The sequence below is a fragment of the Chiloscyllium plagiosum genome, unplaced genomic scaffold (genome assembly GCF_037043375.1).
Source record: "Chiloscyllium plagiosum isolate Xiang-an unplaced genomic scaffold, Cpla_swu_hap1 HiC_scaffold_19, whole genome shotgun sequence".
Taxonomy (NCBI): Eukaryota; Metazoa; Chordata; class Chondrichthyes; order Orectolobiformes; family Hemiscylliidae; genus Chiloscyllium; species Chiloscyllium plagiosum.
In genome coordinates this window covers 175,062-188,597 of record NW_028270157.1, presented here as the reverse complement: position 1 = coordinate 188,597, position 13,536 = coordinate 175,062, and the positions used below count along the sequence as shown (strand labels likewise).

Genomic DNA, 13,536 nt, shown 5'->3' with positions numbered 1-13,536 from the left:
CAGAGGAGGAAGTGCTGGATGTCTTGAAACGGGTAAAGATGGGTAAATCCCCAGGACCTGATCAGGTGTACCCGTGAACTCAGTGGGAAGCCAGAGAAGTGATTGCTGGGCCTCTTGCTGAGATATTTGTATCATCAATAGTCACAGGTGAGGTTCTAGAAGACTGGAGCTTGACAAACGTGGTGCCACTGTAAGAAGGGTGATAAGGACAAGGCAGGGAACTATAAACCAGTGAGCCTGACCTCGGTGGGCAAGTTGTTGGAGGAAATCCTGAGGGACAGGATGTACGTGCATTTGGAAAGGCAAAGGCTGATTAGGGATAGTAAAGATGGCTTTGTGTGTGGGAAGTCATGTCTCTCAAACTTGATTGAGTTTTTTGAGGAAGTAACAGAGGATTGATGAGGGCAGAGCAGTAGATGTGATCTATATGGACTTCAGGAAGGCGTTCGACAAGGTTCCCTATGGGAGACTGGTTAGATCTCATGGGATACAGGGAGAACTAGCCATTTGAATACAGATCTGGCTCAAAGGTAGAAGACAGAGGGTGGTGGTGGAGGGTTGTTTTGCAGACTGGAGGCCTGTGACCAGTGGAGTGCCATAAGGATCAGTGCTGGGTCCTGTACTTTTTGTCATTTACATAAATGATTTGGATGCGAGCATAAGAGGTATAGTTAATTTTGCAGATGACACCAAAATTGGAGGTGTAGTGGTCGGTGAAGTGGGTTACCTCCAGATTACAACAGGATCTGGACCAGATGGGTCAATGGGCAGAGAAATGCCAGATGGAGTTTAATTCAGATAAATGAAAGGTGCTGCATTTTGGGAAAGCAAACCTTAGCAGGACTTATACACTTAATGGTAAGGTCCTTGGGAGTGTTGCTGATCAGAGACCTTGGGAGTGCAGGCTCATAGCTCCTCAGTTGGACTTGCAGGTAGATAGTATAGTGAAGAAAGCGTTTGGTATGCTTTCCTTTATTGGTCAGAGTATTGAGTACAGGAGTTGGGATGTCATGTTGCGGCTGTACAGGACATTGGTTAGTCTACTGTTGGAATATTGCGTGCAATTTTAGTCTCTTTCCAATCAAAAAGATGTTGTGAAACTTGTAAATCTTGTCTGAATGCTTTCAAGGATGTTGCCAGGGTTGGAGGATTTGAGCTATAGGGAGAGGCTGAATAGGCTGGGGCTGTTTTCCCTGGAACGTCTGAGGCTGAGGGGTGACCTTGTAGAGGTTTACAAAATTGAGGGCATAGGATAAATAGACAAAGTCTTTTCCCTGGAGTCAGGGAGTCCAGAACTAGAGGACATAGGTTTAGGGTGAGGGGAAAGATATAAAAGAGACCTAAGGGGCAACTTTTTCAGAGGTTGGTATGTGTATGGAATGAGCTGCCAGAGGATGTGGTGGAGGCCGGTACAATTGTAACATTTAAGAGGCATTTGGATGGGTACATGAATAGGAAGGGTTTGGAGGGATATTGGCCGGGTGCTGGCAGGTGGGACTAGATTGGGTTGGGATATCTGGTCGGCATGGACGGGTTGGACCGAAGGGTCTGTTTCCATGCTGTACATCTATGGCTCTGTCAGAGCAGGCTTAATAGTCCCAGGTTCAAATCCAGTTTGTGCAGTTAGCTGATCCAAACCAGGGCAATGTGAAGAGTGCTATACAACTTTCTTGCTGAAAGGAATGGTTACACCTATTGGAAAATGTGCATTTTCAGATTGCACAGGAGCTGGTACAGTACCAATGCACATGGAGAGTCCCCATTGAGCAAAGGTACAAAGGGCTGCCAGCACTCTTGGCACCAGACCTGAGCAAGAATCGGTACCTTCAGTTGAAGTAAAAAGGGAAGTTCGCTTTTTTAAGGTTTCTATTTTGAGCTACTTGACTTTAGTAAAAAGTGATCTTCCGTGTATGTTTGCCTCTTGCTGCATTCTACTTTGTTGCCTCCTACCATAGTGGCTGTGCTGCCTGGGAAAAATGTCATCAGTCATTGGCTAACTTGCCACCTTAATCTATTTTCATTGTAATCCTTTGTCATGTCCACATTAGCCTTGTATGTTACAGTGCAGTAAAGGCCCTTAGGCCCTCAATGTTGCGCCAACCCATAAAACCAATCTGAAGCCCATCTATCCTACACTATTCTATTTTCATCCATATGTTTATCCAATGACCATTTAAATGCCTGTAAAGTTGGCGAGTCCACTACTGTTGCAGGCAGGACATTCTGTGCCCCTACTAAGCAAAGAAACTACCTCTGACATCTGTCCTGCATGTATCACCCCTCAATTTAAAGCTATGTCCCCTTGTCCTTGCCGCCATGATCTGAAGGAAAAATGCTCTCACTGTCCACCCTATCTAACCCTCTGATCTTCTATATCTCAATTAAGTCACCCCTCAATCTTCTCCTCATGAAAACAGCCTCAAACACTCAACCTTTCCTCAAGACCTTCTCTCCATACTAGGCAGCATCCTAGTACATAACCTTTTTCCAACGCTTCCACGTTCTTTCTGTAATGCGGTGACCAGAACTGTATGCAGTATTCCTAGTGCGGCTGTGCCAGAATTTTGTATAGCTGCAGCATGATCTTGTGTCTCCGAAACTCAATCCCTCTACTAATAAAAGCTAACGTACCATATGCCACCTTAACAACCCTATCAAACTTGGAGGCAGACCTCTATGTACATACCAATATCTCTCTGCTCATCTACACTACCAAAAATCTTAACATTAGCCCAGTATCCTTTATGGAGAAAGTGAGGACTGCAGATGCTGGAGATCAGAGCTTAAAAATGTGTTGCTGGAAAAGTGCAGCAGGTCAGACAGCATCAAAGGAACACGAGAATCGATGTTTCGGGCATAAGCCCTTCAGGAAACTGAAGGGCTTATGCCCGAAACGTTGATTCTCGTGTTCCTTTGATGCTGCCTGACCTGCGCTTTTCCAGCAACACATTTTTAAGCCCAGTACCCTGTTACTCCTTCCAAAGTGAATCACCTGACACTTTTCTGCATTGAACTCCATTTGCCACCTCTTAGCCAAATTCTGCAGTTTATCCAAGGCCCCCTACAACACTTTCACATTATCCACCACTCCACCAACGTTAGTGTCATCTGCAAACCTACTAACCCATCCACCTATGCCTATGTCCAGTCCGTTATAAAAATGGCAAACCGCAGTTGTCCCAAAACAGATCCTTGTGGCACACCACTGGTAACCGGACACCCAGGCTGAATATTTTCCATCAACCACCACTCACTGCCTCCTTATAGAAAGCCAGTTTCTAATCCAAACTGTTAAATCACCTTCAATCCCATGCCTCTGCATTTTCTCCAACAGCCTACCACGTGGAAACTTATCAAAAGCTTTACTGAAGTCCATGTACACTACATCAACTGCCCTACCCTCATCCACATGCTTGGTCACCTTCTCAAAAAAACTGAGGTTTGTGAGACATGACCTGCCCTTGACAAAACTATGTTGACTATCTGCAATCAAATTTGATGCTTGCTAGATGATTATTTAAATCCTATCTCTTATAATCCTTTCCAAAAATTTTCCTACAACAGACATAAGGCTCACTATTCTATAATTACTTAGGTATCTCTACTGCCCTTCGTGAACAAGGGCACAACATTTGTAATCCTCCAGTCCTCTAGTACTAAACCTGTATCTGTACTAAACAATAACTACTCAAAGATCAAGGTCAAAGGCTCCACCATTTCCCTAGCTTCTCTGAGGATCCTCTGATAAATCCCATCTGGCCCAGGGGACTTATCTACTTTCACACCTTTCAGAATTGATAACACCTCCTCCTTACACTCAATCCTTTCAAGTCTAATAGCCTGTATTGCAATCTTCTCCTCTACAATATTCTCCTTTGCATGAGTGAAAACAGATGAGAAATATTTATTTAGCACCCCTCCAACCTCCTCAGAGGCCACAGACAACTTCCCACTTCCGTCTTTGGCCCTATTCCTGCCCTACTCATCCTTTTATTCCTCACATACCTATGGAAAGCTATGGAAAACAGTCTAAAGACTGTTCATGTCCCTTCCTTGCTCCTCTTGACTCTCTCTTTAATTCCTTCCTCGCTAATCTGTAACTCTCCATTGCCTCTTCTGAACCATCTCCTCTCAACGTCACGCAAGTCTCCCTCTTCCGCTTAACAAGAGATGTAATTTCTTTAGTAAACCAGTTTATCTTATTCCTTCCTCCCTGCCTAACAGGGACATACCCATCAAGGACACGGAATATCTCTTCCTTAAACTAGCTCCACGTTTCGATTGTCCCCATCCCCTGCATTTTGCGATCTCATTCTATGCCTCCTAAGTCTTGCCTAATCGCATTATAATTGCTCTTGCTCTTTCCATTGCTAAACTAAATGTAGCCGATTTATGGTCACACTCTCAAGTGCTCACCTACCACTAAATCAAGCACCTGGCCTGGTTCATTACCAAGTATCAGACCCAATGTGGCCTCTCCTCTTGTCGGCCCTTCGACACACTGTCAAGAAACACTCCTGCACATATTGGACAAGAACTGATCCATCCGACATGCTAGAATTATAGCATTTTCAGTCAGGTTGGGGAAGTTAAAGTCCCCCATATTGACTGCCCTGTTCCTTTCACTCCTACTCAGAATCGTTTTGCCAATCCTCTCCTCCACATCCCTGGAACTTTGCGGAGGTGTTTTTTTAAAAAAAGACTCCCAGCAGTGTGACCTCTCCCCTCCTGTTTCTAACCTCTGCCCATACCACTACAGTAGATGAGTCCTCATCAAAAGTTCTTTCAACCACAGTTTAGAAGTATTTGGGGGAGTCGGGGGAGAACCGGATTGAAACACAATTCTAACAGGGCCCGACAGACTCTATGCAGGGAGGATGTTTTCTCCAGTTGAGTATTTCATTTAATTTAAATTTCACCACTGCTCAGTGGGATTTGAACCGGTAATTGACCAGTAGCCTGGCACTCTGTACACAGTTTGTTGATATCATCATTTTGTTGTCTTACCCAAAGTTGAGGATGGTGTTTACTAGGTTTTGAGTCACAACCCCTCACTGATTGAAAATTGTTTTGAATGAAGTGAATAAGTAGACAGTTTGATATTCTAGCAAGCCAGAGACCCGAGTCCAATACCCACCTCAGGCGACTGACTGTGGAGTTTGCACGTTCTCCCCGTGTCTGCGTGGGTTTCCTCCGGGTGCTCCGGTTTCCTCCCACAGTCCAAAGATGTGCAGGTCAGGTGAATTGGCCATGCTAAATTGCCCGTAGTATTAGGTAAGGGGTAAATGTAGGGGTATGGGTGGGTTGCGCTTCGGCGGGTCGGTATGGACTTGTTGAGCCGAAGGGCCTGTTTCCACACTGTAAGTAATCTAAAAAAAATCTAATTTTGTACAATATTTGTCAAGGAGCATGCGTAGGTAACGGAGCTACCTAATGTTGACAGCAATATTGAAGACTCTAAAAAGTCTGTTTCTTTCCTATTGCAGTGGATTAGTATATCGCTAATGTTTAGCTTTAAAGCTTACCATAGAAAATGCTTTTTAATTTCTGCGACTTACAAATCAGATGCCAGATTGACTGGAAGAAGGGAAAGAACATCACGATGAAAACCATTAAGAAGAAACAGAAGCATAAGGGTCGTGGCACTGTTAGAACTGTAACAAAGACTGTCCCAAATGACTCCTTCTTCAATTTTTTTTCACCCCCTGAAGGTAAGTATGAACTGAGTTGAAACGATTTGAATATCTTTGAATATTTTGTGAAGTTTCTAATTTATGTTGGTTTTTTTTGCAGTTCCCGAGAATGGAGAACTGGTAAGTTGACTTGAAGTAGCATAGTTGCTGTCTTTCATTTCTTCTATATATTGTAACTTCACACTGTTGTAATTGCTTCCGGACAACATGGTTTTTTTTAATTACTCGTCTTTGTTATGTGGGACTAATCGGTTACTAGATAACCCAGTTTTGAGGTAATGACTCAGAATAAGGTCTTGCACAACAGGAAGGTGTTTAATGGAGAAGTGTCTTGGTTGAATTGATTCAAGGTTTTTAAGGTAGTGCTGTCTTAAATTTGCTCACTGTAAAGAGGGGAATAAAGGTTAACATTTCCTAGTGACACAGATGGGTGGAAAAACAAGTGCTGAAGGGGTCATAAAGAAGCTACAAAATGACATGGGAAATTTGAAAAGGTAAAAATGTGGAGTACAATGCAACAAAATGTGAAATAGTCCAGTTTGATAGGCAGAATAAAAAGCATATCTAAATGGAGAGATTTGCACAGTTCAGATGCAGAGGGATCTGGGTGCCAACTTACATGAATCAAAAAGAGTATACAAGTGCAGGAAATGAGAAAAGCATTTAAATTTGTCAAAGTTAAAAATCACAACACCAGGTTATAGTCCAACAGGTTTAATTGGAAGTGCTAAGTTTCGGAGCACTGCTCCTCCAGGTGATTGTGGAGTAATAAGATTGAGACACAGAATTTCTAGCAAAAGTTTACAGTGTGATGTAACTGAAATTATATATTGAAAAAGACCTGTTAAAGTCTCATCTGTTAGAATGACCATGTTGGTTTCAGTTCTTTCATATGTAAATTTATCACGCGTCGCAAGGGGAATTGAGGCCAAAACTAGAGGTAAAAACAGTGACTGCAGATGCTGGAAACCAGATTCTGGATTAGTGGTGCTGGAAGAGCACAGCAGTTCTGGCAGCATTCAAGGAGCTTCGCAATCAACGTTTCGGTCCTGATGAAGGACTTTTGCCCGAAACGTCGATTTCAAAGCTCCTTGGATGCTGCCTGAACTGCTGTGCTCTTCCAGCACCACTAATTCAGAATACAAAACTAGAGGTTATGCTTGGGTTTTACAGGACACTGGAAAAATTACATTTGGAGTACAATATTGGCCACCCCATTTAAGGAAGGATTAAAATGCATTGGCAGTAGTTGAAGAAGCTTTGCTCGACGAATACCTGGCATGGGGGCATTGCCTTATTGAAAAGGCTAGGCTTGTATCTGCTGAAGAATGAGGTAACTTGATTGAAATACACAACCTCATGACTTGACAGAGGATGATTCCTCTTGTGGGAGAATCCAAAACTAGGGATCACTAATTAAAAATCAGCCTCGGCCTATTTAAAGCCGGAGACACGAGTTATTTCAGAGGGTATCGGGGTAGGTGGGAAGATGTGAATTTGAGGTTAGTCATATCAACCATAATCATCTTGAATGGCAAAACAGGCTAGAGGAGCTGAATGGGCTGCTGCTTGCTTGTATATCTGATTGTATTACCATTGCCATTGCACTGTTGGAAATTGAGGTTTTAAATTTCATTGTAGGATGAAGATTCAGAGGCGATACTTGCTGCTGACTTTGAAATCGGTCATTTCTTGCATGAGCGCATCATTCCACGGGCAGTGTTGTACTTCACAGGAGAAGCTATTGAAGATGATGACGATGATGTAAGCCCCTTTCTAAATGTCAGTAGAAACTGTTTTAGTGGTGCTATGCTCAGCTATCTTGGTACATTCTAGCTATTAGTGGGTTGCCAAGAGTGCATTCTTCAACTAACAGCATATGGATTTTTAAAAAAAGAGCCTTGTTTAGAAATGATTGAGTACTGCAGAAGAGCAGAGTCTGGGTTTAAAAAACTTATCGAAAGGGAAATCAACTGTAACGATGAATACTTGAAACTTGCTGACTATCCACAGATATGATTATAGTGAATGATCTTAAATAGATGTGCCAATTTTACTAGAAGCTAATTTACTGCTATTCAACAAAAAGTGGTAAATTCTCAAGGTGGGGAATCTCTCTCTTAATGTCAAGGCCCCTAAAGATTCAAGAATCTTTTTATATACATTAATTCATATTATTCACAGACCCAACAATGGGGCTGTTAGTGTTTTTAAAATTCATTAAGACATGTTGCATAATTAGCCATATGGCCAGTGCATAGCAATTTGAGGGTAAATAAACTAGCATGTTATCATTTGACATTGCATTGAAGTGAATATTGTACTATTCAATTTCATCATTCAAAAGTGCTGCTTCAGTTGAACATTAGGATATATGTAAAACAAGTGCATCACTGACTGTAGTCTCCTCTTCTCATAAAAATAAAACAAAAGGTCCTCCGTCTAATCAATACTGCAATGCAAACTCCTTATCTTGGCAACACCTTGTGTCCAGGAATAGTTCATATACTTAGCATATGGGGCAGCAGTTTAGTGTTCTGAGAAATCTGATTTTATCTTGCAGTCAAGGCACCTAAAGATTCAAGAAACCTTTTACATAGTGTTAAATTAATTATTTACGGGCCCAACGGTTCTGGAGAACTGGGTTCAACTCCTACCATGACACATGCCGATATTTGAATTCAATAAAAACCTGGACTTAAAAGAAGTTAGGGAGGCAATAAGGGCCATGACACAGCATCAAGGAGAATCCCAAAGCTTTTTATGCATATTATTAGAAAGGGTAGACCCACTCAATGACAAAGGAGGGAAGTTATGCATGGAGCCACAGGAGATCCTTAATGAGTACTTTGTATTCACCAAGGGGAAGGACGTGATTGTTGTTGAGTCAGGGATGAGTGTGTCATCAGTCCAGAGAATGTCAACATATTGAAGTCCTGATTTGGAGGTGCTGGTGTTAGACCGGGGTGTACAAAATTAAAAATCCTACAACAGGTTCTAGTCAAAAAGGTTTATTTGGAAGTATGAGCTTTCGGAGCACTGCTCCTTCATCAAGTGGGTGTGGAGTTGGGGTCCAAAAATACAGGTTTAAGGTGAGAGGACAAATGTTTAATAGGGATCGAAGAGGCAACATTTTCGTGCAGAAGGTAGTGTGTGTATGGAATGAACTGCTAGAGGAAGTAGTAGAGACCCATACAGTTACAACATTTAAAAGGCAGCTGGATAGTTGAATGAATAGGATGGATTTAGAGGGATTTGGGCCAAATGCCAGCAAATGGAACTAGATTAATTTAGGATATCTGGTCAGAATGGATGAGTTAAACCGAGGGGTCTGTTTCCATGCTGTACATCTGACTCTAACCCTGAATTAATTTTGCTGTATTTCTCCTTAACAGTTTCTTCCTCCTCTCCGATTGTACTCTACCAATCCTTTATGCACCATTCTTCTCAAAAGAACTCTGCATAATCAGTGTATGGTCTTTCCTGCTCTACCATTTGATGTAACCATATTTTATTTTAATCAGGCTTCAACCCCACTGCCTTGATTGCCTCCTCTCCTCTGATTCTCTGAGAACAGAAGTCTGTCTGTCCTAGTAATAATTATAGCCAACAAAATCACGCCACTCAGTGCAAGCAAGATGCAATATGCGGATGCTTGCATATGTGCAAGCTCAGGACAAACTCCCAGACTACCATGACCTTTTAAGGAGGCACGAGAGAGCATGGGTCTCGCCCTAAACATCTGCAAAGTGAAGGTCCTCCTCCAGCTTGGCCTGGCATTGCAAAGAACCACCACCCCACATCCTCAACATCTCTAGCATCTGGCCCCAGTATCCCTGCATTACTGACACAAGACTGTGCAAGCAGGCAGTATATTCCCAGCTCAGGAATGGCATATGAGCCCCAGGTGGGCAGAGGAAGCACTTCAGGGATATTATCTGGCCTCACTGGCCAAGTGCAGCATTCCCACCGACACCTAAGGAATTACTGGCTCAAACCCTCCGAAATGGAGCAGCAGCAGCTGGGAAGGTGTCAAACATCTTGAGACTTGCTGTCAGGAAAAAGCAGAAGCCAAGTGAAACCATTGTAAGAAATGTGTTGTCATACCAATGCCCCTCCACCTATTCATGCGACCACCTTCTGCCCCAAGTGTAGCAGTATCTGCAGAGCCTGCATCAGTGTTCAGCCAGTTATGGACTCACCCTAAGAGTAGAAGAGAGTCACTCTCTTCTGTGAGGAACCACTGATAGCCAACAAAGTGTCCGAAATGATGACTGCCAACTCTGTTCTGTCAACCCTACAAAGTCCTCTTCATTAACATCAGGGGTGAGTGCAAGAATCAGGAGAATCTGACTAGTCAAGCAACAGCCTGGCATAGTCTTCCTCATGAAATTATACCTTCTGCACATGACTCGGATAATAATATCTACAGATCTGGGTATGTTCTGTCCTTCTTACAGGGCAGGTCCAGTTGATGTGGTGGCACCATGGCGCACAATGAGTTGACAGGGGTGTCCTCCTGCCAAGAGCTCATGAAATTTTATGGTATCAGGTCAAACATGGACAAGACAGTCTCCTGTGAAGAACCATGTACTGGTCTATTTCAAGCTGATTAATCAGTACTTCTCCATCTTGAACAACATTTGGTGGGAGCTCAAAGGGTGCAAAATGTATTCTATGTGGGAGACCTCAAAAGCTGGAATCAAACCCAGGGATGTGGCGCTAAAAGGCAGTAGTGCTAACCACCTTGCTGCCCTTACACAAATCCTTAACATTGACTCTGAAACCACAAGACTTCATGAGGTTCAGAGTCTCAGGCTGTGCCATCTGAATCATTTAATCCAGTTCACCTGAAAGTGGAACTAAAAATGATACTTAAGCACCTAGTTATTGAAGACATAGTCAGAGTCATCCAACACAAACAGCCCTTCGTCATCTTGTCCAAGCCATCCAGATTTCCTAAATGGAACTAGTCCTGTTTGGTCTGTGGCCCTCTAAACCTTTCCTATCCATGTCCAAATGTCTTTTTAAATGTTATAACTGTACTTGTATCTACCACTTTATCTGGAAACTTATTCTATACTTAAAATCATAGAATCCCTATACTGTGGAAATAGGCCATTTGGCCCAAGAGGTCCACACTGATGCTCAGTAACCCATCCAGATCCATCCCCTACCCTATTACTCTACATTTACATGAGTGGGTCATGTCATTTAGTGGCTATTTGACATTCATGTATCCTGGTGGCTAGTTTTCTGCCTGTTTGTCCAATTTAGTGTTTGTTACAGTTCTTGCAAGATATTTTGTAAATGACATTAGTTTTGTTTGTCTGTGTACGGTCTTTCAAGTTCATTAGCTGCTGTTTTAGTGTGTTGGTAGGTTTGTGTATCCTTGAACTCCCTGCCTGTTCAGATGTCTAAGTGCCCCTCGATGTTGCTATTGTATCTGCTGCCAACACCTTCCTGGCAGCGTGTTCCAGGCATGTACCATCCTCTGCTTTTTAAAAAATCTTGCAACACTTATCTCCTTTTAAACTTTGCTCCCTCATGTTAAGCCAATGTTCCCTAGTATTTGGTAGGGGATGGGGAGAAAGAAAGACCCTAATCCTAATAATTGTATATACTTCTATTGGGTCATCCCTCAGCTTCTGATGATCTAGTGAAAATGATCCAATTTTGTCCCGCCTCATCTTAGAGCTGATACACTGTAATCCAGGCAACATCGTGGTAAACCTCTTTTACATCCTCTCCAAAGCCTCCACATCCCTCCTATATTGTGGCAACCTGAACTGCATTCAGTACTACAAATGTGGCCTAAGCAAAGTTTTGCAGTTGCAACATGACTTGATAACTTCTATACAGTGCCCTGACTGATCAAGGCAAGCATGCTGTATACTGCCTTTACTATCTTTATCCACCTGTGTTGCCACTTTCAGGGAGCTCTAGACTTGTACCCCAAAATCCCTTTGTATATCAGTGCTCCTAAAGGTCCAGCCATTACTGATACTTTTCTCTTGCACTTATCCCCTCAAAATTCATCTCATGCCTGTCCAAATTAAATTCCATCTGCTATTTTTCCACCAACCTTTCAACTGTTTGGATCTAGCAGGACATAAAACATAACCTTTCTCACCATTCGCAACTCCATTTTGTTCTCTGCAAACTTGCTGATCTAGACTCTCTGGATATTTTTTCATCCAAATGATTTTACAAACAACTGAGATCCTAGCATTGATCCTTGTGGAACACTATTGATCACAGGCCTTCAGTCAGAATAACACACATCTACGTCTATCCCCTGTTTTTTATGATCAAGCCAATTTTGTATCCAACTTGCCAACTCACCGTGGATTCCATGCAATTTAATCTGCTGGACCAGTCGACCATGAGAGAGGGACCTTGTCAAATGCTTTAGTCAAGTCCAAGTAGGTAATATTCACTGCCCTGTCCTCATCCATCATCTTCGTCATTACCTCAAATTTGATTTAGACAAAGCTGTGCTGACTATCTTTAAGTCCATACTTTTCAAAATGAGTAAATTATTTGTCAACTAATCTCCACTATTTCCACTGTTGTACAAAAATATTTTCCTAACCAGTATCATTAGGAAAATGTATTGTCTGTGAGGCTGCTTCACTGAAGGAAGCCTTAAATCTTACTACGATATTGTTATTCACTTGACCAAAAGAAGAATTGATATGCAGTCACCTTAATGTCCAAGTTCATTATATCTTGTTTAAACACAAGATTTAAAGGGTTGTCAATTGGGTTCTTAAAGTTGCGTAACTTGCTCAGTTAAGCATTTTGGAAATAATTCTGTGCTGAATATTGGAAGTTAGAATAAGGTTTTTGAAAACAACTCAACAGGTCTGGTAGTAGAGAGAATTAATGTATTTAACAAATGCTGTCAAACCTGTTGAGTTTCTCCATTTTCCTTGACTCCAGTTTCCAGAATCTGCCTTATTTTGCTTTCATAGTGATGAAAGTGACTCGCGTTATGCAACCTGACTTGATGAGTAGTCTGCACAGTTCCCATTGTGGCAATGATTCTAATTTGATATGGCATGGAAAAATCAGCTTGAGAATTTTCCTTTTTCTTTCACTACAGTACGACGAGGAGGGTGAAGAGGCAGATGATGAGGTAACTTTTTTATTTTATCTTGTGACAGTTGCTTGGGAAAATATCTCTGACAGTAGTACAAATGAGCATGTCATGCTAATTTGGTTTGTTTGTCCTGCTGATTCTAGAAAATATTAGACCACTTTCATTGCCCTCTTATTTTAAACAGGAAGGAGAAGAAGAAGCAGATGAAGAAAATGACCCAGATTATGACCCTAAGGTGGGAATTTGAATTCACTTTCTAGAAAATAATTTTTTCTTACAGGCAAAGTGTTTTTGCTATACAAAGACTTTTTGCATGTATGATATGTACGTTATTTGTGATGGTCTACATTTACAATGAACTATTTTATCCACTCATCCTCTTTTTGGGGGCGGGGGGGAGGTTTTCGATTGCAAACAAGACAGAAAATGATTTTGAACCATTTTTCCCAAGTTTTCGTCCAGCTAAGTTGTGTACAGAGTGGTGTTTGCAGGTAAACCCACTGTGAGCAGTACTAAATTTAGCAGAAATAAACCTGTCTTGTACTATTTTTGAGTTGAATAAAGGTGAAAAGTTGCTAAGACTTTCTCAATGGAGAGGCTAGATGTTGCAGTTGTTCTCCTTGAGCAGTGAAGCCTAATGAAGATGTCATGAAGGACTTTCTTTGAAATAAGAAATGGTAGTGACAGAGGCTTGATGATCGTAGGCCACAGACAATAATTGACAATGTACCAAAAGTG

At 42.0% G+C, this 13,536-nt stretch overlaps 1 protein-coding gene across 6 annotated transcripts in view; it reads left to right on the top strand.

The window, feature by feature from the left end:
- The window catches only part of nap1l1 (nucleosome assembly protein 1-like 1), a 101,813-nt gene that overhangs the window by 76,617 nt on the left and 11,660 nt on the right, over positions 1-13,536 (top strand). For all 6 annotated transcript variants that reach the window (XR_015760360.1, XR_015760361.1, XM_087996945.1 and 3 more), the window contains 5 exons: positions 5,566-5,711; positions 5,794-5,813; positions 7,335-7,457; positions 12,802-12,834; positions 12,983-13,033. Coding sequence is in view for 4 of the 6 variants with exons in the window: in XM_087996945.1 (XP_087853071.1) it covers positions 5,566-5,711; positions 5,794-5,813; positions 7,335-7,457; positions 12,802-12,834; positions 12,983-13,033 (373 nt within the window). In the remaining 2 variants the exon portion in view is untranslated. The remainder of the gene's footprint in view (positions 1-5,565; positions 5,712-5,793; positions 5,814-7,334; positions 7,458-12,801; positions 12,835-12,982; positions 13,034-13,536) is intronic.